Genomic DNA, 24,745 nt, shown 5'->3' on the forward strand with positions numbered 1-24,745 from the left:
TAAACCTGCGCATTGGAGCATTTCACGTGCGTTTGGCGCACATGCAGATTGTGAATATCCGCTGAGTGTGTGCCCGCATTCTTTCAAAATGGCGCCTTCCAGTGGTTCGCGAAGTTGAAATATCAACATATTTCTGTTATATTCGAGACAGTGGAAGAACATTTTCTATCCCTGCAGCTATGAGGGTCGTTGCTTTGATCAGGTAATCCTACATGCAATAGTTTGTGGATGTAAATGTAAATTGTAGTTAAAAAGGCACCCGACTCATGAGCTCAGTTGCTCACCCCCACATGCGAACGCTCGCTTTCAACGAAATTGCCTCTTACACCTAATGCGTACGCCAGCCAATCCCAGTTGTGCATAGTTCTCGTTTTGTAAGCAAATGGTTTGATTTGGTTGACGCATACAGGAACAGTGAAGCATTATCAGAGGGACGGGTTGAGGTGGGGGGGGGGGGGGGGGAATCGGGTTTGGTGCTGACTTATGACTTGAAGTAGTGAAGCTGAGGAGAATCTCTTCCTAGTAAGTGTTTATTGGATCATTATACATGTCTGGGTAACTGACCACCTACCCCTCCCCTAAGCCCTCATTTTGCCCTAAGTGAGAAGTAAGTGTTAATGTTGGTTTAGGGGAGGGGTAGGTGGTCAGTTACCCAGATACATAAAATGATCCTGGGTATTTCTCCAGAAAAAGCCTCCAGCCTCTCCCAGCTCCACTGTCCCTAGTGACGACAAATTATCAAGAAGTGACAGTATGAACAGGTTATTTTCTCCATGAACGAGCTATGGGGGAACAGAGGCTCCAGGGGATCCAAACCTCTTAATATGTACCTGATGTACCTTCCATCCCTGCCCTGCCCTGCCCCTTTTTTCTTTATTTATTCCCTTTCCTTCCCCTTTTTTGATGGCAAAATATTAAGTATTTTTGTGTACTTTCCCCCTTTTTCTCCTACTTCCAACCCACTTTTGCCTGCCACCTCCTGTTCTTTCCTCTGTCTCCCACCTCCCAGACCCCTCTTGTCCCTTATTTTCCCCAAACCCTAACCCCTAACCCAGGCTCCCACCCCCCTGTTTTTCCCCACAAGCTATAACCAGTTGCATGAAGGCTCAAGACACTGTAACTCTGTAGACTGAAAATGGTGTTTTTCAGACTCTGCAATATTAATGTTCCTTCCCCCAATATCAGAGTTGTAAGGGTTGCAAGAAGATATCCAGAGGGAGTAAGGAGTGCTGAAGTTAGAAAAGGTGTTTTTTATGATGATAATGATAATATTTTTGTTATTCATAGGAGACAGATTCTGGTCTTACTTACACTGGATTTTACCCACTATATACTGCTGTATACTATTCTGAAATTACTCTGTTGTGACTGCCCTTTTTTGTTCTGTTGTTTTAGCGGTGGAAAGGACAGTTGTTACAACATGATGCAGTGTGTGAAACATGGTCATGTAATTGTTGCACTGGCAAATCTCAAGCCTAGTAATGGAGGTAGAGATATTTTCATCAATGTGATTGGCTGTACCGTTGCATTATTTGAAAAATAGGTAGATTTAGCAAAGGCAACACAACTTCAATTATGGAAAAGCGTGCAGAAAAGACTGAATGCGACTTTCAGTGCTTGATTTGCCATTGTGCCATTCTTGGTCAAGCTGGTTCAGATCTGCGCCTTCCATTGTCACAGTCATCACATAGTCTTTGCTAAATCTGCATCATCTGAAAAGTAGAGCCCAGTTATCAGTCAGTTTGCTGGCCTCTGGGGTTACTGTACTGGACTTTTCTTTTTAAATGGTTAAGTGGCCTGTGGTTGTTAAGAAAGTAAATAATTAGCTGGTGCTTTTTTAATTAGTTTTTAGTTTCCAATATTGGTATTGATGCCATGAGATCCTCACTCAAGTCTTTCAGGTGTATGTTGTGGCCCGATTTTCCATGGTTAGAATGCTATTTTCCTGTGTTTTGAACACATCAGCAAACTAATTTCCAATATGGAAAAACAAAGGCAAAACATTGAACCAAGGCTAAATGTGAATCACAACACAGTCATCCAGGATAAGCTTTAGTCAGCTTCCTTGAATTGTCTTAATGCTTTATCTCCAAATAGTGGCCAAAAAACATTCAAATTTCCTTTTGTAAAATCCTAACCAGTAAATAATACTGTGCAAAAGTTCTGCCAAAGAGGTTTTATTTGAATGGTAACATCATAGGATGTTGTCAACAGACTCAAAAGTTAGAACTGTGTACTAAATAAATAGTACCATGTGAAAGTACTACTGAAGAGGTTTCATTCGAATGGTAACATCACAGGATTTCGTTCACAGACTCAAAAGTTAGAACTACGTACTAAATAAATAGCACCATGTGAAAGTACTGCTGAAGAGGTTTCATTTGAATGGTAACATCACAGGATTTCATCAACAGACTCAAAAGTTAGAACTACATACTAAATGTGAAAGTACTGCCAAAGCGGTTTCATTTGAATTGTAACATCATAGGATTTCATCCACAGACTCAAAAGTTAGAACTTCATACTAAATGAATAGTACCATGTGAAAGTACTGCTGAACAGGTTTCATTTGAATGGTAACGTCATAGGATGTCGTCAACAGATTTAAAAGTTGGAATTTCAATTAATCATCTCACCATAACTCAGCCCTGGGCAGAAATGGTTAAATACTCTTTTTTTACCTAGTTATCCTTCCTAAGCATCCTTCTTAAATTCTGTTAACACACCTCTTGCAATTTATTCAATGATTTTCATTATTTCCTTTTTGATTTTTACGATGACAGCTGATGAGCTTGATAGCTTCATGTACCAGACAGTGGGGCACAATGCTATCGACTTGTATGCACAAGCTATGGATCTACCCTTGTATCGTGGCTTGATCCATGGATCGTCAGTAGCTCAAGGCAAAGTGTACACTGAAACAGACCAAGATGAAGTTGAAGACCTCTACAAACTTCTCAAGAGAATAAAAGTATGGTGTACTAGTGTGTGTTTTAATTTCCTATCTCCTTGTTTAGTTACAAAAGAATGATTCTTACTTAGCAGCTAGTCCCTGGGATTTATGAAACTACAGTGTTGTTACTTAATATGATGCACCTATCAATGTTAATGTGGAGGGTGGAAGGCCAGGCAAAGGCCAGGGATTTGAACTCGGAGCAATTATTGGGTCAAATGCCCTACCCCAGGGCCGTATGGATGTATTCATTTAAATAAGAATGGAGAGGAGAAAAATAGACACCATGTCACGTTCTCCTCAGCTGTCATCTTGCACATGAGTATAAAAAATACCCACATATCCCAGCCACCATCTTTGGTTGCCAATCTCCCTGGTAATGCAACTGTTAACCAACTAGTAACCAGGTCTTTGTCAGCTTCTAATCCAAACAGATGAAATTCAAAAGTCTCCACCATGGGCCAACTTCCTTTGTCAAATCTCCAGCCTTTACCTGCTCCCACCCCCCTCCCCTCACTCCCTCCAGACCAACATTGATAGGTGCATAATGCTGTCTTGTTGTAAATCAAACTTCCAAGTGCAGGATGCATTCATCAGATTTCTTTCTAGTATTAATTTTTATCCAAATGATACCGGCTGATAGAGAGCTGCAGGGTTGGGGGAAAAACTAATGTAAGATATTCAGAGCTGGCAAAAATTGTTGTTACTAAGGTGGACTTATAGGTTAATCTAGCTTAGTAAGAGTTAAATGCAAAAGCAGAAAATGTGTCACCCTTTCTGGTGCAGCGTCACAACTATTATGTCTTACATCTTCATGGCAGATTTGTGTGTGCATTGTAGCAGCCCTTCACTTCGTTCAACTTCTAAATGGTGGACTAATTAGAAATCGGGGTTTTGTTTTCTTTCTTTTGTTTCATTTTATAGGAGGATATTGCTTTTGATGCAGTGTCAGCTGGAGCAATTTTGTCTGATTACCAAAGAGTCAGAGTAGAGAATGTGTAAGCTGTGAATCACATACATGTAATTAACATTATCTGTATATAACATATAAGCTTTCAGCTCTCTTAAGTCCATGCAAGAACTAAGCTCCTTCCCTAAAGATCTTCTTTTTCATCTGCCTTGATAAAATTGTTTCTACATTTTTCGTATGAAGAGGCAAATTAATTCAAGGCATAAACCAAACCAAACTCATTATTTTGAAAGGTGAAACTTGATAGTTCCAAGCAGTGGTAAACCAATGGCCCTCTAACTATATAAGTATCCCCAACCAAGTAAAGACACATGCCAGATCAAATGGAAATCTGGACATGTTGGTTTTTAAGGAGAGGGAAAAAAAGAGTACCCAGAGCAAAACCCCTCATACAAAAAAAGAACCAGCAACAAACTATACTTTGTATGACATCAATGACAGGACTTGAACCCCAAGGCGAGTCCTCTCACCTCTGTGCAATCCCTTCTTCCCCATCCTTACCTTAACCCTTTAAGCCCTGATGGCCACATAAACATTCTTCATAAATTTGGAGCTTAAAGACTTTTTAAAGAGAATTTGATAAAGATCAAAGCATTTCCATTTGATGATCATTTTATTTGTCTTACAATATTTTCTCTTGATTTTTAATGATATTGTAAGGAGAAAATTAATGTTGGTCACTCTTGAGACTTAAGAGAAAACTCCAGAGAAAATGTTGTAAGACAAATTAAATGATCATCAAATGGAAATGCTTTGATCTTTATCAAATTCTCTTTAAAAAGTCTTTAAGGTCCAAATTTATGAAGAATTTTTACGTTACCATCCTGGGGTTCAAGCCCTGTCATTGATGTCATAAAAAGGTTTAAAGTGAATAGGACCAACATCAAGCAATTTTATCAATGGCGTTGTGGGGTTTTAGGTTGTGTATGATTGGCGAGTTGTGGTCAGGGCAACAAGGTTTAAAATTAAACACCGTTTACTTTCAGTTGCTCCAGATTAGGACTGTCTTCATTAGCTTACCTTTGGAGACGTGACCAACAAGAGCTGCTCAGTGAAATGATCTCTTCAGGAATTGAAGCTGTTTTGGTCAAAGTTGCTGCAATGGGTATATCAAGTCACTTTTTGCTAATCTTATTTTGATACAAATAACAATCTCACAATATTATTTATTTGGCAGTAGTTTTTTTGTATAGGGTCTTATGTATAAGTTGGTGGGATAAAAACTTACTTCTTAAAATATGACTATGACTTTTTTGTTCCAATAAGACACTCCCAGGTTTTAACAGACATTTTTAAGACTAATGTTAATACATGTAGAACCTGGACTACACGATATTCCCACAAAAGTGAATTGAAAGTCAATGTGTTTACTAAAAAACTTTTATACAGAGCACCAAAGATAAAGATTATTTTATTTTGTTTCTAAAAGTTAAAAAGAGGTTAAGGGTTTGTTTATAGTGGAAAGTACACTTAGCTTATGCAACTTGTTTACAGGCACCCCACTCTAAAACCACATCTGACAGGAGGCAATCAGTTAGCTATTTACAAGTATAGCCAAGGATTTGAACTCAAAATGACTGAGAAAAATTCAGCAAGTGGCCAGAGTGGGACTCAAACCCTGGATTGCGAGTCCAAGTTGCAATGCAGAGGCCACTCAGCCATGCTGCCCCTAACCAATCACTGTTTGTGTTAATACATGTTAACTGGATCTTATCTTCTGAAAGATGTTAAGTTATACCAAAGTAAAACTGTTTTTGTGATTTCTGTTTTCTTTTCAAGATCTTAATCCACACAAGCATTTAGGCCTGTCCATATCAGAAGTGTATCCTCTAATGTGTAAACTGGTAAGATACAAACAGTAACAGCACTGTAGTAACAACTTACATGTGTGATGGGGTCTTATCATTTGTCTCATGACAGTAACTACTGGTTGCGATCTTTGGTTTTTTTTTTTGTTGCTCCTCATCAGGTGGTGCTGTCCATTATTTTCATGTAAGGCTCTCTTAGTTTAAAATTTTGACAAGAAACATGGCCTTAAACCAGCATCATAGGACAGCTGAAATGGCAATAAACAACAGAAAGATTGTTAAAACTGAGACAGCGACAAAGAATTCAATAGTAAAATGGCTTCCCCCTTAATAAACAATACAACAGGCCTTGAAACTCAGACTAGGGAGATATGTCGCCCTCCCTTAAGAGGGCCTGATAATAATACAAGTAGTAATGTGGTTGTCAGTGATTGGCACATTACAAACCTCAGTCTTGGTTAGTCGGTTTTGATCCTAAGAGTTGTTAGCATGAAACAGGGCTCAGAAAAAAGTCTCGTCCTGTAGTCTGGGACAAGTAGATTTTCTTTCTGGCAAGTCACTTGTTTTGCCCATTGTTCAGGTAAGCTTTAAAAAGCTTACCTGAACAATGGGCAAGGATCCCAGCAAGTCATCCTCTGACAAAATCATTAACTAAGACAAGCAAGAAGTGACCCTGGGCAAGTAAAATGCAAGAGCTGCTTGACCAAGGGACAAGCTGGAATTAAAATTTTTTTTTACACCCTGATGGAAAACTGCTCTCTCAGCAATCCACAAACCTAACCCTATCCAAGACAACGCAATTTTACCAGAAAAGGCATTGTCATTCAGTACCTCTCAACGATGACCAGCTCCTAAAGAAACTTCAACCACTTTCTTGGTTGACAGGTTTTCAATTTTCCATTGTTTTGACCTCCTGAATGCAACCATTTGCATTTACTGTATGCACAACCCAACTCAGAGTTTTTGAGGTGCATTTAGTGACAACTTGGCCCAACTCATATTACACTCTTTTCTTTCTAGTCTATACCCTGTGGTATGACTATTGTAAGCACTAAAACAACAATCTACGCACTTTAGGTGGTTGTTAGTACAGGAGGCTCAACTTCAGTGATGATTATTGCATGTCTTTTAGAACTGCAAGTATGGTTCAAATGTCTGTGGTGAAGGAGGAGAATATGAAACCTTTACATTAGACTGTCCATTGTTCAAGAAGAAAATAATCATGTATGTGTAACCAATACCTTAGGTAGTTATTTAAGTAGTGAGAAGATTAGTGTTAATATGTACCTTTTTTATCATAGTTCTTTGCTTACCTAACTTTTGAGCCCATGGATGATTTGCTATAGTCTGATCATTCAAATGAAAGCAACTGAACGGTACTTTCCTGTGGTACTGTTTATTATGCTGTACAAGGTGGTTCTAACTTTTGAGTCTGTGGATGAAATCCTAAAGTGTGTGACCATTCCAATAATAATATAATAATAATAAATAATAATAATAGTCTTTATTTCCACACAAGATAAAAAATACATATCTTATGTTACAATATTTGAGTAAAAAATATTCATTTGCTTCATCTCCAATGAAGGCGGCTGAGCAGTACTTTCCAGTGGTTAAGGTTTATCATGTTGTACAAGGTGCTTCTAGCTTTTGTGTGTGTGGATGAAAACTTTCAATGTGACCATTCAAATGAAAGCTACTGAGCAGTGCTTTCCTGTGGTACTGTTTATTATGCTGTACAAGGTGGTTCTAACTTTTGAGTCTGTGGATGAAATCCTAAAAAGTGTGACCATTCCAGTGAAAGCGGCTGAGCAGTACTTTCCTGTGGTTAAGGTTTATCATGCTGTACAAGGTGGTTCTAACTTTTGAGTCTGTGGATGAAATCTTTCAATGTGACCATTCAAATGAAAGCTACTGAGCAGTACTTCCTGTGGTACAGTTTAATTTCCTGTTTAAGCTGGTTCTACCCATTGAGTTTTTGGATAAAATCCAAGTGTGTAATTATTTAAAAACTACTGCATATAATATATTTTTTGCAGAGATGAAAGTGAAGTTGTCATTCACTCTGATGATGCATTTGCTCCTGTTGGTTTTCTTCAATTCAAGAAAATGCATTTGGAGGACAAAGAACAGGTTTCTAACCTATTTCGGATATTTTCCAAAAGTAGCCTTTCCTTAAGAAATCTTTGTAGGTTGAAGATGTTGTTGTGTTATTAATGAGCGTAAGCAGCCATGATGATGACAAGTGTTCAATCTAGAAATTAGTCAAAGTGGGTCATATGTCCACATGGTATTTTAAATGACAAAATAACCTAGTCAGTGATGAAAGACAGAAAAATTGCCACAGAAACCACTGATGCTACAGTGTATAATCGCAATTTATGTTATTTTATTTTTGGGAAAAAAAAGGTCAAATTCCAAAATAAAAGGCAGAAATTGAGCTCAACATTCAATTTTACTTGAGAGATTTGCTGACCGGCACAGTAGATCAGGAAATTAATGCAGTATCAGGGAGAGTTGGTACATTATGCATTTGTTTAGGGGAGGTGGGTGGGGGAAGGCTGGCTTGGTTTGTTATGGAAGATGATGTGTCTAAACTAATAATAATTTTGTCGCCAGTAGCACTAGTAATATTTGTATCAATCGAAAGTAAAGGAAGTCACTGGGCATTGCTAAAGTACAGTCTTTGAGTTTTGTAACTATAATTTATCTTTTCTAGGTCAGCTCAGCATTTCTTCAAGACCACAGATATGTGGATGATTTTGACAAGTTAGAAATAGAGGTAGATTCTGAGTAGAAAAAGTAGAATGTGTGAACATGTTCACAATATTATTATTGTAAGTGAAAGCTTAATTCTGCAAAAAAGAGCACACATTTAAATATTGTACAATGTAGTTTATTTTTTATTTCAGTTAATTTTTGTGTTTTGTTTCAACTGCATTAGCACAATAATATATTTACATTTACATTTACATGTATTAGGTCGGTAAAATCATTAAGATATCACACCAAGAGATATAGAGATATATACCCCAGGATATATAAGATATATACGATATATAACCCAAAACAAAGGAAAAATAAAAATTAACTGAATTAAAAAATTAACTGCAACATATATGTAGAGTCTAAACATTACAGTTTTGACTCTTCATGTTACATGTATTAATTTTTCAACATATTTATAGTACAGGACTTATACTTTCGTCACTTTACAGATATTGGTAGTCTTTAAACACAGCTGTTCAAGTAAGACTTAAGAGCTGCTCAGTTTTGCTTAACCAAAGATGCGCGTGTGAAGGCCTAAGTAAAATCATAAGTTTTCTTACTTTGCATCCCATTAAAGTCAGAAAGTTGAAACCATTCAAGGAAAGTTTCAGGGGACTTGAAAACCATCCTTAAAACTGACTTTGCAAACTTGTGGTTTCTTGAGCTTTGAGAAAGGCAAAGCATGTCAATCAATCTTAATTATATTGCATGGGAAAACAGCCTTAAATTAACCTGAAATAAAAACTAATCGGTTCTTTGTGAAGCTTTATTTTACTTGAAGTATTTAAAATTTACTTGTCTTGAATTATTTCTTAGCTTATTTAGGCTCTGGTGTAAAAGACTACCAGTGACATTCAATTTACAGCTGATGGAGGGGTGGGGGTCAAAAAGGAAAGACATAGTTGTCAGGATACACTAACATTTTTTTCTTTAATAAGACAGGTAATTTAAATGGTGCTGAGATTCCTAGAGCTCTCAGAAAAGAGCTGAAGGTAAAGATCCCTGTACAATCAAAAGGACACGGGAAAGGTAAGGGAGATTTGTTCCTCTTACTCTAAAATCCAGTTATAGAAACATGGGAAACTACCCACCTACCTCTCCCCTAATAGTCAGGTCTCTTAGTGCAAAATATAGGCCGGATCGTTACAGACGTGACAAAAGTGTCAAATTTGGCACAGAGCTTCCTTAGCACCTACCGATTAATACTGGAGGGGGTGCCCGTTACAAATGGTCCTAATTACAGATAAAAGGGGGGGTTAACTTTTACCTATAATAGCATATTGGGTGTCCTGTGGTGAGTACTCTTCTTGTTTGATTTGGCTAAAAAACATTTGTTGCAAATTTTTAAGTTTTTAATTTGGTAATGTTTAGTTGTTGTTACACTATTCAAAATAGTTTTACATGTACATAATACTGACTAGTGCCCAGTCTCCACACGGTAAGTGTGGCCATGTTCATTGTGCGGACTGTGCGGCTATCAGTGTCACTGCTAAGACTTGCCAGTGATAATATCATTACATATCAATTTAAACAGATCACAAAGCCAACTTTCAGAGATGTCATACAATAACATAAACTCATATGTATCACATCCTAAACGATAGAATCGTAAAGTTTGACATGCCACATGAACGACCTCATGAACCGTAACTGATAACGCGCCCACTTTGTAATTGTGCCGCTAAGATTAGATTATAATTTGCTTCGTTGGTAACCCTGTCCTTGAGATAATGATTAAAAATGTCAACCTCGTCCTCAGGGGGAAAAGGAGGAGCAAGGGTGGCACAGTTGGTTAGTGCGCAGCCTTCGGGGCGAGAGGTCCCGAGTTCGAGCCCGGTGTCAACACCTCCTTATTTCAACTTCTCTTTTTTCTGTGTAGCTTTGACTAGTTTTAAATACCTTTAAAACGGAGAATTAATGGAGAGAGGGGGGTAAAAGGAGCGCACCGTCGACCTCAAGTTTATCACTTATTATTGCTGTCACGAGTTATTGACGTAAAATATGGTCACTTTACCTTTTTCTACCTTTTTATTAAGCCCTGGGGACGAGGTTGTAAAACATGCCTCTCCAGGAATTTTTAACACTCTTTATTTTTTGCACATTTGCATTTAAAAAGAAGTGTATGAGGTCCCTGCATGCCTATACACCTGTAAGCGGCTCATTCACTTCAGAGCCCTTGGAACAGAGTGTTAATGGTACGTCTATATGATCTTTCAAAAAAAAGGAAGGTCGTCGCGTGCGTTACAATTTACAAACAAACTAACTTCAGAAGAGCTGAAATTTACAGGAACAAGGCCTCTTTTAGCCAACCAATGATGCATCATTTATGAAAATGAATGTAATTTGTTTGATGCAATTAGGCGAATACCCCGTGGTTATGAAATCTTACGATCATGAATTCCTCAAGAGCAATTCAGTTACCAGCTTTTCACAAAATAATGCTGTGGAAAATTCCCTAAAATACCGAAAAAGCAAGGGTCAACAATAATTATGGCCTGGTCCCTTATAATAATGGAGTGGTCATGATAAAGAAGCCCATCAGCCCCAACTTTGACTACTCAAACAGATTTTTGACAGATTACATACTGCAAAACTTTGCATTCACCTATGCTTATGTTGCCACACCAGGAGCTTAGAAATCGGCTCCTGGTCACACCTTGTTTTTATTGCTGAATATCATTCTAAAGAGCTTTACGAAATATTTTGTTAGTAGGGGTGTTTTGAACATGATTGATATTTAGAGATGGTGACAAAAACGAACACAGAAATAGTCACAAAACAAGACGCATGAAACAACCGCAATCTAATATTCGTTTTACACCGATATAATGGCTTCTTTGGCTGCTATGCTGACGTTCTTGAAGATGGCCGGTAGTATCACAGCTAGTCCCGGGTTAGGTATACCGTTTATTACCAGTTTCACGGTTCCTGAGACTTAGGGCCTGTTAACATAAAGGTGGGGGACCCCAGGTAAGTGAGGTAACCTGCTTAGGTGGGATAAAAAAATAACCCTCCTTTACATGCAATCTTACAACCCCGCCATCCTGGGGTGCAGTTTCTCAAGATTATTGAATGGTCGCTAACCATGTAAACAAGAAAAATGCTGGCAAACCACGTCTACGCTCAATTGCTGCTCTTGCTGCAACCTTCAGTGTTGTGGCTTTCTATTGTTACCTTTAATAATTATGTGAAGCCACCCAGCGCCGAAGTGAATTTTGCGCGAATTTGATGTATCTCGAATCCGACCCCGACTAGCCTGGGTTTCCTCACCTTGAAACGTTGACGTGGCAAAATTTGACCTCAGCTGAGAGGGGTACCTGGTGGGGCAGACTGGGCTACCCACCTTGAAGGGTGACCCCACCTATCATGTAAACGTGATCAAATTAAAATGAGAGATTATATGGACAGGCGGGTTACCCCACCTAAGTGGGTTACCATTCCTACCTGGGGTCCCCTTCCTTCATGTAAACAGGCCCTAAAAGTTAGCCCGGCCCCCTTTCTACAGTTTCAGCAGTTAAACTATTCACCATTTATCATTTGAGTCAATCTTGTACCACTTGAGTCTCACTTTTACGAGTTGATAAGCTGTTATTATTTTTGGACATGAGTGCTTCAGTGCCAAATGTAGAGGCTTCATGATAAAGTGTGCTGTTTTTTGGAGCTTGGGCTAACTTGTTTCTTTTTTTCGTTTATGAGACCAGATTCTTTTTTGTTTGTTTTTGCTTTGTAAAGCTTAGTCAAACTGCGGAAGTTGTAAATGATATGATTTGTGCCACGGTGCTTGCTTCTCTGTCAAAACATGCACTTGCGTCTAGCAGATAACTGGATAAAGAGAGACTGAAAGGCATCCAGGCCTATGTTAAGCTGAAAAATTAATTACCTCCCTAGGAAAGAACTATTTTGGGTTCTGTCATTTCGTTATTTGCTCTTCATGAATAGCTGTCATAAATCCCTGATAATATGTGATACAACAGACTCTTTGACAATTTCTTTTTTCTGAAATTTTGTTTGCTTTCTTCAGCTTAAAGTGACATGTAACGACAAGTAATACTTGATAAATAAGGCTTAAGCCACACAATAAGGCCTCCTCTAATTGAAATACATTAAAAAAGGAGAAGAGACCCCAGAAGCTGAGTACTTGCAAGTTATGAAGCAAAGACGAGGCCATCTTAGAAAAAACTTATTAAAATGTGGGCGGACTGTGGACTTGCTTTAAGGGCACAGTAATAATCAACTTAATTACACAATCAATAAGCAAAAATGGCTGGGAATGCCAGATGTTCGAGTGAAATTGTTGTTTACAACCTGAGAATAGAATTCAGAGTGATTTAAGGTATTAAATAACAATTTTCAATCAAAACACCACAGGCACCCCAGCAGGTAAAATTTACAATAATTAAATCCTGTTTAGCACGCTTCAGTGGCATATTTGCATTGGGCACCCCCTCTAATATTCATGGTACTGCAATAAGCTATCGCTGTGCAAAGTTTGGTGCTTTTGTCAACTCTGTAACGATCCTGACCCTAAGAGACCTGACTATAAGCCAACATTTTGCCCCAAGTGAGAAGTAAGTGTTAATGTTGGGTTAGGGGAGGGGTAGGTGGGTAGTTTCCCAGAAACCAAAACTGCTCCAAAACATGTACAGAATTATTCCATCTTTGAGTCTGTGGATAAAATTTTATAGTGTAACCACTGAGCACTACTGAGCAACGAATTTTTGGTTCTATTGTGTTAAGAATTGTATTAACAAAGTAATAATTTTATTATTGTGTTACTCTAGAAAATATCCATATTTCCCTGTTGAGGATTTTTTGCTTTCCCCCACCCCATCCCTGGAAATTCCAGTTTTAATTTGTACCTCTGTTGAAAAATTTGGGACTTTAAGAACCACATGTCTGGATTTTTCTCACTGCTAGATCTTATCATTATAAAGAATCTGTTTTTTATATCTATGGAGAAAATCATATGGTGTTATCATTCAAATGAAACCTCTATGCAAACCTTGTACATGCTACTATTTACATTTTAGTGAATTTCTTATTTTTTTTGCTACCACTGGGAGCGAAAGTGTGTAAGTTTTTTCTTCGACTCTCTTTGGCTTAATCTGTTTACTCGACAGGTCATTTGTCTTACAGTAAGTGTGGTGATTATGTTTGGGTTACTGGAATTTATGGGCATTGCACTGTCGAAGGGAAAACACTATCTATTGAAGATATTACAAGATCAGTCCTACAGAGTTTGTCTGGTACGTAACTCAGTGAGTAGTGTATAGATGTCTTTCAAAAGTTTCCAGCATTTGTGTGCAGTACCACTTTCATGGATCACTTTTTCTAACTCTTTCGCAAATGACACTGCTATAGTAATCATGCTTATTTAACAATAACAAATAATCCAAGACACCAAACTCACTTAAAGTATGAATAAAATTAAGGGTGTTTTCAGCTGGTTATACTGTTGCCATGGTAATTACTTCACTGATTATATAATTTGGTGTAAATAATGGCCCCACTTTTCAACTTTTCCTCCTTCTATATTACAATCGCTTTTGGGGTTGAAATAATATGCATGATATAATTATCTTTTTCTCGCCCTCTTATTTTATTCAGCCTTTTGCCTAAGCACAACCCCCATGTGAAGCAGAATGGACCATTTTCAAATAATTATTTTTAGTGCAAAAAATAACAGTATTATTAAAGTTAGTGACTTGGTTAGTACATTCTAAAATATTAAAACTCAGAGGGAACCACAAGAAACTTTGTGTCCATTTTGATTTCCACAGAGACACTAAGTAATTTGAAAGCAAGCTTGAAGAATGGATTAATAATTCATGTGTTTGTGAAGAACATGGATGACTTTGCTCGAGTGAACTCAGTGTACAGAACCTTTATAACAGTTAACCCTCCTGCAAGGCAAGTCACAGCACAGAAAACATTTATCTGTATTTAAAAGTATTCTTAATGGCAGAAATAGAAAACAGCCAAGATTTCCTGATCCATTTCGGGTGTCCTCATGAAATGGCTTCTGAGGAACAAATATTGCAGAAATTCCACACTGGTGATGTGCCACTACCCAAATCTGCTTCTGACTGGTTGAAGCAAATGTCTGTTTTCCCATGTGGCACAACCAATCAGGAGCACTACCCAGATCTGGGTAGTGACACACCATCAGTATGGAATTTCTCCTCTGTTTTTCTTGGATATCATTTTGCAGGGAAACCAGTGGTGATGTCTTGAAATGTCAGCTGTCTTTTTAGGCTAGGCATCTGTTTGCCATCTTGGTAGCACCCACCCCAAAAGGGTACCTGAAAATAGCTATACAGATATGTGCCACTCAACAAGGTTGGGGTGTTAGTACTCCTGGGGCCAGTTGTATAAACCCGACATTAAACACTGCCCCAAATGTCCTTATAATACATACATGTAAGGTGTGAGTGGGAGATTTGTATGAGCATTTACATTTTGCAAGCCAAAAGGCCCACACAGATTGGATGCAAAATATTATTGATTTGTTATAACTTGAATGGATAATTACTGAATTAATGGCCAAAAGTTTGGCCAGGGCTGAACTTCAGACATTGGGAATACAACTCCTCCTAATACAATATTGTGGGGCACATTTGCAGGTTTCTTATATAATATTTCAATATATATTTTTTCTTACACTTGATGTTTTGTTTCAAGGAGACTATTAAATTATACAGTCAAACATCATTGGTACGGACACTGAGGCGACCATAGAAAGTGTCCGTATTAAAGGGGTTGTCCGTACAAAGCGGATTGAATTTAGAGGAAATGTAAGGGCTTTTTTTATTTTATTTTACCAGCTTTTCTGGACACGGGCCTGCTCAGAGGGAATGTGCATGAAAGGGACTCAGGTCCCATGCAAGGTGCCATCCCTACCCAATCCCACAACCTCGTGAAGGTTGGCCACACCACTGGGGTCAACGACCCTTACTCTTTTCGAATAGTGATGTGGGTTCTTTTACGTCCCACAAGAACAAATCAGTGAAAGTGCTGTGAGACGGGACCTACGGTTTTTTGTCCTTATCCGAGAAGACCAGAAAGTCTAACCATTTGCAGATGTCATTACAAAGGCAGCGCTTTCTTCTCAGTTATTTGCGACCTCCCACTCATCAGACTGGCGCTCTCCCAACTGAGCTAACCAGGTGGCAGCGGTTTCTTTCCCCAAGGACAAAGCAAACGGTCTGTAATAGTAAGGTGTTCATATTAAGTGAGTGGCGTTAAAGCAGGTTTGACTGTACTTCATTTGCTTTACAGGGCATGCATCCAGCTAACCCTACCTGACGACATTGCCATGCAGGTTGATTGTCTTGTTTATAGCCCTAGCAACAGAGAGGTTTCATCACGAGAGGCTATGCATGTTCAGAGCATTTCTCACTGGGCTCCTGCAAATATTGGCCCTTACAGCCAAGCAACTAAGGTAATAAGAAGGTGTGTTGTATGAGTAGAACTTTAGGTCTTTTACGGATCTGTAGCTTAATTGGGATTGTGAAAGGTTTGAACCCAGGAGTGATAAGTAGGTGGAGTGTGATCGTCTGGGCAATTGTAGAGGCCCTGCCAGGGGGGGGGGGGGGTCCCATGTCGCCCGTCTGAATTTTAAAACATCTCGTGTCGGTGTTTTTAAATGCTTGTTGCTTATTGTTGGCAGTTTGGCTGAGGGAGGTTGTCTCTTGTTGCGATTTCATTTTACGTGCTGTTGCTACCTTTTTGGCCATGTCGCTTGTCAGAATTTACCCTGGCAGGGCCTCATTGTAGTCCGGAATAGGACTTTTGTTGACAGTGACTGGCGTTTCGACAACCTGTACAGTTGAAGCATTGGAACTCTGCACAAGCCTGAATTTTACAGCTGTAATGATCTTCTTTGCATTAAACTCTTGTTGCCATTGATTTCTGTAATGATTATTGATTATTGACTGATGGTATACAGTGCAATAATGTTTTGTTTGATTTGTCTTGTAGGTTAGAGACACCTTGTTTGTCTCTGGTTCTATTGGCTTGCTGCCTGCAACTATGACAATAGTGTCAGGTGGAATATCAAAAGAGGCACCTCTGTCTTTGCAACATGTTGGAAGAGTTATATCTGCCATGTCTCCTGGGGAATCCCTAAGAAGTATCATTCATGGATTTTGTTTTTTGACATCAGCTGCATATGTGTCCATTGCTAAAAATGTTTGGTGTAAAGCATCAAAAGTTAAGGTACTTTAGGGCCTAACCCTAACCCTAACGTTTCTGAGAAACCGCTACCTACCCCTGCCCTAAGTCAACGTTAACACTTACTTCACACTTACGGCAAAATGTTGGTTTCGGGGAGGGGTTTCAGGGTCAGTTGTATGCTTATCTTAGTTTGCTTTATACTCACCAGATAACTTGCCTGAGGGCTTGCCCATTGGGCAAGTGAGCATGAAAAGTTTCTTACCATTAAGAAATTCTACTTGTTCTAGACTACTGGACAGGCGTTTTTTTTGGAGCCCTGCGTGGTTATTGGTAATGGGAAAAAATTGATCCCTAACTGAGTTTGTTTGTATAGACCACAGAGTATGGGGAACAAGATTTGGAGTCCCACAAGGGACTAATATCATACATCATTGTCCCTGCTCTACCAAAAGGAGCCCTGGTGGAATGGCATGTTGTGGCACAAGAGAACCATATCCAACATACATGTATGTTTTTAAAGTGCTAAGTGCCGAAATAATAATAATAATAATAATAATGATGATGATGATGCTAACAATGTAAATTACTGTGACAGTCATTGCATAAGTAAAGGCCAACCTGATGTTTGTGCACAAAAGTTTAATTAACAAATAGATTCCATGATGCCACGCATCTGTTCAGTTACAGATCACAGATTACATCAAAATGTAGTGAAAAAACTGGCACACAAGCTGCAGGCAAGTGTGTCCCTATTGTTGATGAAAGAGATGTGAACATTCTGGTTTCTTTCTTGAGCGCATTAGATCATATTTAAATGCTATTTTGTGCCTTAGATTAAAATAATAAAGTTACTATTTTAAACTTGCTATTATGACAGCAATAACAGCTGGTAATCTCTTAATAAATTTAGAAGGGGTTTAATTTCTTATAAAACAACAATTAAGTCATTTTATAAATGTTGTAGAATCAGGAATTATAAGACTAGGTATTTGTAAAAAGTGATCATGGTTGGGTTCGGTTCGCGGGGGTGGGGGGGGGGGGGGGGCGGCTGGGGGTTTTTAGGGATGCAGGCTGCAAACCCTCAATCCCACCTCCCCTAGATCTGTTACAATAGTATCCATGTTGTGAATGAAATGTATGAAGTTTGTCATCTTTGGGACCCAAGAAGCCTGTGTATATACATGTATACTGCTACTGTGATCAGTAGCAATATCGTTAAAAATTGAATTGATGACATCCTGACAGTTGCTTTTCTTTAACGTAGATAATTTCACATGCACATCAAGGGAGATTTTCAGTGTTGGTGTACACAGTTTTGCTGTCGAGGGAAATTGTAGCAACAGCCTAGTTGTTAACCTTAAAGTTGGTATGTTTGTTGTATACATTCCATTTCTATTGTTTCGGAGACGAACTTTGCTTTGTCATAACTTGCACAATTCTTTTGCAGGACAGAGAGTTTGTATTTTTCAGGTTCGCAGGCATGACTAAAGTCCTGTGGCTTGATTCTACCCTTACCCATAATTATAATGAGAATTGTTCCTTATCAGTGGTACATGAAATTAAACCCAGGACTAGAGGATCACAAAACAGACAGTTTTTCACATCTGCAAAGCGGCTGTACTTTGCAGTAAGAACAATGATACTATTCTTGGGACTAATTCTAGCCTGTGAGCCAGCTCTCTATTTGGGGCAGTTGCGAGAAGTCCCGCAAGAGCAGCGCGTTCTCTCGCGGCTCGCTTCACTTGCCATAAAAGGAGAGCTTGCTAGCAGGCTAGACTAGTTCTCTCCCTCCATGTTTGACGCTGAAACTAACAGGGAGTTGGGGCAAGTCCAAAAAATGATTTCAAGGGAAAGGATGAGGGTTTAAAATAGAGGAGGGGGAAGGGAAGATGCAGGAGAGGGACAAATATACCTGTACATGTTGTGGTTCAATTTTATCCTTGGTTTATTTTTTATTCCCTTTCGTTTTTGGGGTATGGTAATGCTCTGACTGGTGCACTTTCAGATTCCGCTGTTTAATTTGTTTAATTATTTGTTGTAAAGATGGAGACCACCATCACTACTCAGTGCTGTGTACATTTTTTTTGTGTGTGGAGGATTGTAATCCTAATGTTCAACAGAAGCAAACATGAAAAACTGAAAAATGATCATAAAGTTTTTTGGGGGGTTTTAAAGTCTTAATTGTGAGAATAGAGGTCAGACTTGCTTCCATGGGCTTGACATGTTTCCTAGTGGTGTGTAAGAGTACAAATCACAGCCCCACCCCTCCTCCCCATTAGTACCCACGCCTGTACTCGTAATCAATGTCCTTTATGCACTTTACAGAAAGTGATTCAAGTGAATGCAACTTGGAGGAAGTTATGGAGACACTTATAAGCGAGTTACAATGCTGCACCTCACAACACAGCATGGACATTACTGATGTGATATACATGAGGATATTTTATGTCAAAGATGTCCTGGATCATTGGAGGGCACAGGACTTCATACACGTGTGCCTTGAGAAGGTGACAACTAGCGCGCCTGCTGTTTCTCTTACAACTGTGGATGGTCTTGAAAAGGAGAACACTTTTATGCTTGTTTCTTGTCTTCTTCAAAGAACAAAGGAGGGAATCCAAGAATGACTTTCAGTTAACCCTTCAGGTCCCAAGCGTGGCCAACATCAAGAGTCTCTTAACAACATCAATACATAATCAAGACAGACTCGTACCCAGTCGCCACTTATTAATTCCCGCAAAGGAATAGGGAAGGCAATTTGACGCGCGCAAAGGCGCTTTGGAAGGAGGGAGAATTCTTCCTTCCTTCGTTTGATGCACGGCGAACTCACTTAATCCTTCCCATTAATCACAGTGCATACAGAGAAGTGACTGGGTAGGAGTCTGTAATCAAGAAAGAGAGGTAATGAGAATTAATAAAATTATCACCGAAGGGAAAACGCGTTGATCTTTTATCGTATTCTCTCAACTAATTCTGTAGGAAAATGTACAGAAATCATGCGGGAATATTGGCGCTTAAACGGTTATTGAAGCCCATTCTATACTCCTGTAATTCCCCTGGGACGGGTTGCTCAAATCTGGGTTAGATAACCCAGAGTTAGTTAGCCTGAGAAAACCGCGATGCCATCGCTGGTTTCCCCGCAAATTGACGATTATTTACTATTTACATGGCCAAACCGGTCGGTTCTGTACAGTACCGCGACACACTGGCCTGCGGCTCGTGTGCCACTTCATTGTTTTTACCACATTTTGACGACATCTGTGATCTGTTTCTGAACAGGCGCACGGCAACATGGAATCTGTTTGTTAATCTACCTAAGCGGTCCCTTAGGGCATTTTCTAATTTACGTCATCCTAACCATTTCTTACTTGAGGGCGCGAACAATGGAAACGTCATTATTACCCAACGATTCCTCCCGGACCCTGTTCAAGCAAATCGAGATTTTTTCTGGTATACCGACTGCACATTTCAACTGTAAGTACTTTCCTTCATATACGTGCCAGCGGGCGCTAGGGCAGGACAGGTTGGTACCTCAACCTACTTCGGGAAGATGGACGTTCCCGCCCACCAGAGTCTGGGGTCATGCCTTTGGCAAGCATCAGCAGCCCCTTAGCCAGCTATCCTGGGTTACGGTGAAGACATTGGCAGCAGGATGTTGGATTCGGCCCGTGCAGATTCAAAAGTAACTTGTTCCTGGATTGTGTCTGGCAAGAGGATCTTATTGAAGACAGTGGAAAAGACCCATTATCCTAGTTAGTTGCAAACTGCGACTATGGATGGCGTAGCGACCTCCAATAGTTGTTTCGCACTCGAAACCAACCCAACGCACGAGCTACTAGGATGCCTTCTCGGTATTTCGCCTTCTGGGTGAAATCCCTGCGGGGGTAATTAGCCGACAACATACAGTCGGGGGCAGCTGTGGTGCCAACTATTACTAGTTTTACTGACAAAGGTTAAGTACTCATTCATTTACGGATTATTTATTTTTAAGCGCTGTTTGACAATCATTTACAATGGTAAGCTTTCAGTTATTTTTCTGTATTGCTTCTTTTTCGATTTTTGTTGAAGTTTTTCGTATGGCTCGCATTGCCATATCCTAACCCTCACTTTGGCCGCTATCAGAGAGAGTTTGTGAGAGTTTGTATGGGAAATCTATAATCATTTTGCTACGTCTTTGTTCATGACGACGTAGTAAAGGAGGCATTACGGTTGGGTTTATTGGGAAAATGATGTTGATTTGGGAAGGAAATGAATTAGGTTAGAAAAGGTATACACAAACCAGTTAGTCCGCTAATGGGATCAGAGGCACCTTGTTGTGGTGGTGGACTATCTGGTAATTGTCTAATAATTATTCACTTCATATTTTAATTTTTAACAATCCCCTGATCCAATATTTTGCCATTTTCTCAGAATTTTAAACATCTTCCTTCCCAAATTTTATACATTAAAAACATCGGAAAAATCATCCAAAAAATTTACAAAATATTTTTTGAATTATTGACTGTAACGTAATTGAGTCACTTTTGGACTGAATGAAATCTTGGATAGATATTTAAGAAAAAGGGTGGACATCAACGAGAAATAATGCTTCTTACCGTACTGCGCCATTAATGAGTAGTATAGGGCACACCGGTTAGGCCGTTTTTTTGCGCAGGAATCTCATTAGCGTGCGCAGGAAGACATTAACTAGGTGACGTCATAGGCTATTGTCTTGATCTCATGAATAAAATGCTGTGGTATCATTAACTTGCGGTGGAATCTCATTAAGTATATCCAGTTTGACGGGTTTATCAATAATGTCATATTCTATTTCTATCTTGTGGCCGTCATGGTTGGTATAACCGGTTTGACAGGTTTTAGTTATTTTCGGAAGATGATGTCATATGTATTCCGGGGTACTATGATGTCATGGTTGTTTTGATTGGTTGACCGGAATTAGAAAGACGCTCATTGGCTGTCTCGTTTAACGAAGCATTCTGGTAGGTTGCCGTATTTTTTGTTGTTTGAACGGCATAAAAGCCTGCTCACTGTCTTCCCGCATACTAATTTGGATTTCCTGCATACTAATTAAGTGCCTTCCTCCATATATAATGAAGTGGATAGGTTTACTAATGAGCGTCATTCTACTACAATAGGAACAATAGGCTTGCCTAGACTTGCCCGGGCTCTTTTAACCCTGATTGTAGAGTCTATTCTATCTGTTCTATCTTCCAAATAAAAGCGCGCTCTCCGTTCAGCATATTACTTTTGCAATCGTTTTGCTAAGGAAACAAGACGCCTAAAGCTCTTTTATATACCATTTTTCGCAGAAAAGGTACCCCTTTCGTAAACCTTCTATTGACAAATGGTACCCCTTTCACATACTAGTTTACGACCCTGCATCCCTTCAAACTGCTGTAACTGCATCGTCTTTTAAATCTGAATAAATCACCAAACCAGGAAATTTTCTTTTCTTTTTCACAGCCATAAAATGCGTCTGTTGGCCGTTTTAGGTCCTTTTACAGACCGAAATGACGGATTTTCCTACCCTTTCATATACTTCAATTGACCACTCCAGAAATACCATAATATACCATAATGCTCTTTGTTTGTCACTCCAAAATTTGGCATAAGCATTGTTTTCAGTTTCTCTTGGGAGTTAAAGTAGCCCCAAGAGAAACTGAAAACAATGCTTATGCAAAAATTGGGGTGACAAACAAAGAGCATTATGGTGTGTTATGGTATTTTCTGGAGTGGTCAATAGGAGCCTGCCGTTCAATAAGTGAAATCCCTACCCTTCCATATACCTGAAGATTGGAAAGGTATCGCCCTCGGGCGGAGCCTTCCAGTATAGGCCATAATAGGGAGTACCCCCCCCCCCCCCCTGGAGAGCCGAGGAGGGTAACAAGGCAAAAAGTTCAAAATCTACGAAAGCTGTTCACAAACTTACATAGGGAGCTTAACCAAGGACGACGAAGCAGCAATGAGAACGAAAAAAAAGCAATAGGTTTGGATTGACAAAACAACAATTTTTCACGTGCATCACGCTTTTTTGTACATTTCTTTGACGTCTTTGCACGACCACGACGTGAAACTGCCTAATTATCAGTTTTTTGGAGGACGTTAACGTAAGACAACAATTTTCTAATTCGGCCTTTTTAAAGTCAGTTACAGCTTTTAGAATTCAACTCCAGAAAAATCTACCAACACTGGACAAATTGAACGACATGGAATAATAAGAGCGACGTTTTCGCCACTGTCTTCGATGTCATCGTTGCTTGAGCTCCCCTTTTTGAAACGTTGCTTTTTCCAATATTTTTACGGATGATGGACCCATAAGTGTCAATAGGGCCATTTATACGAGGAAAAATAAGACGCGTCTTATATAAGATGCGTCTTAAATAAGACACGAGCATGTCTTATCTAAGACGAGAACAGGTCGTATAAATGGTTCGCGTCTTATTTCTGTTCTTGACTCGTTTTCATGTAAATGTTGCCCGTAGCAACGTCAATCCAACGTGGCGCGCCAAAAATTAACGCATGCGTACTATGGGTTCGCGTCTTATGTAAGACGCGAAGGTCATTTATACGAAGTTTTCCTCGTCTTAGCTAAGACGCGTCTTATCTAAGAACAGGTGTTAAGGGCTGTTCTAAAATAAGACGCGTCTTAGCTAAGCCACGTCTTATTTTAGACGAAATGTGCCGTTTATACGGAAAGTTCGCGTTTTATTTAAGACGCGTCCTATGTAAGACGCGTCTTATTTTTCCTCGTATAAATGGCCCTAATGTGTTAATCCAGATATCATCACCTACTCCACTAAAAGTGAGTTCTACTGATTTTGTTTTGCAGCCGTGGAAGTTACGTCAGGTTGCCTCCAAAACGCTAACTCGAAATTTGCCCTGAGGTCTTGGTTTTTTTTTGGTTCAAAGGCGTGTAAAATCATAAAATATATAGCCATATGAGTTACTTCGTAGTTTGATAATTTAAAGAATAAAAGTATCGCCAAAACCGAACCTCCTTTTTGCTTTTTAGTTTAAAAAAAAAATAATTGCTGAACCAGGATAGCCTTTAGGCTATTTCTGTGTTTAGACTAATGAATAAAGCAGTTTAAAAAAAAAAGATGTAATATGTAACTTCTTCTTTAAAGGACTGGTCAAAAAGTATAGGGCGGGGGGTGGGCCGGAGCAGAGAGTGGGTGGGTAATAAGGTTTTGAGCCTCGTGCAAGGGGTGGGTCGTGCAATTTTCAGCTTCCCTTAGGGGGTGGGTCAACCTATTTTGTTACATAGATAAGCACTAACTACTAACGAGACAGTTGACCACACTTGTTATATAAAACACAGGCAGCTGGAATTAAATTGCTAAAATACTCACAAACCTGTTGTGCGAGAAAATGCAACGGATGACAGGCCGCACATCCCGTGAACCCTTTGTTAACCTTTTTTTTTTTGCTCTAACGAGCATGTCCTTTACTGATTTTCCTTTTTTGTAAGGAAATGATTGGTGGTTCTTTCAAAATTTATTAAAGTTATGGTTGGTTTTGTATAAGATTCCATTTTTATTATTTAAGCTTCCTTTATAGTAGACACTGAGGGCTGGTATTGTGTCACAAGTGGCAATATTTCTTTACCCTCCTTGTATGTTTTGTTTTAGGAGCTTAGACTCGTTTTTGTAAATTTCATTTCTGATAGTAGGTCTTCTATCAAAGTTTGTGGGTAGCCACCGTCCATCAAGCGTTTTTTTTTTTTTTTAATTTGAATTCCTCAAAGGTTGTTTCTGAGGAGTTTTTTCGTTGGATTCTCAAGGCTTCTCCTTTGTTTCGGCCATGAATTTAATAGTTGGGTGATGTAAGTTTGCTTGTTCAATGCGGGCTTCGATGTCTGGTTTACTCATGTCCTATAGAGAAAAGATATCGTGTATGTAGCATTTCCAAACTGTTGTTCTAAAGACAGTTTTGGTTAGAGTTGTTGTTTTAATATATGTCATGAAAATATTGGCAAAGGAATCAAAACTGCTGTCTTTGGGCCCATTACAGTTCCATGGTTTTGTAGGTAGTGCTTTCCATTGAAGTGGAAGAAATTTTCTTTGAGGATTA

At 39.1% G+C, this 24,745-nt stretch overlaps 1 protein-coding gene across 1 annotated transcript; it reads left to right on the forward strand.

Annotated features, from left to right (window-relative positions):
* The first annotated feature begins 75 nt into the window (after nt 1-75).
* Nucleotides 76-19,417, forward strand: LOC140923977 (uncharacterized). The gene is made up of 17 exons (XM_073373989.1): nt 76-202; nt 1,396-1,487; nt 2,784-2,971; nt 3,878-3,951; nt 4,910-5,028; nt 5,703-5,767; nt 6,864-6,955; nt 7,771-7,864; nt 8,451-8,513; nt 9,439-9,529; nt 13,621-13,746; nt 14,281-14,410; nt 15,779-15,941; nt 16,481-16,717; nt 17,049-17,181; nt 17,940-18,041; nt 19,001-19,417. Exons 1-17 carry the CDS (start codon nt 180-182, stop codon nt 19,297-19,299), a joined length of 2,091 nt encoding a protein of 696 aa, XP_073230090.1. The 5' UTR covers nt 76-179; the 3' UTR covers nt 19,300-19,417.
* Nucleotides 19,418-24,745: the final 5,328 nt, after the last annotated feature.

This window comes from Porites lutea, chromosome 14, assembly GCF_958299795.1.
Source record: "Porites lutea chromosome 14, jaPorLute2.1, whole genome shotgun sequence".
NCBI classification, from domain to species: domain Eukaryota; kingdom Metazoa; phylum Cnidaria; class Anthozoa; order Scleractinia; family Poritidae; genus Porites; species Porites lutea.

Coding starts and splice junctions, on each gene's coding strand:
- LOC140923977 (XM_073373989.1), top strand. CDS start 180: ATGAGGGTCGTTGCTTTGATCAG. Junction 2,972..3,877: donor AACTTCTCAAGAGAATAAAA/GTATGGTGTACT, acceptor TTCATTTTATAG/GAGGATATTGCTTTTGATGC. Junction 13,747..14,280: donor AGTCCTACAGAGTTTGTCTG/GTACGTAACTCA, acceptor TGATTTCCACAG/AGACACTAAGTAATTTGAAA.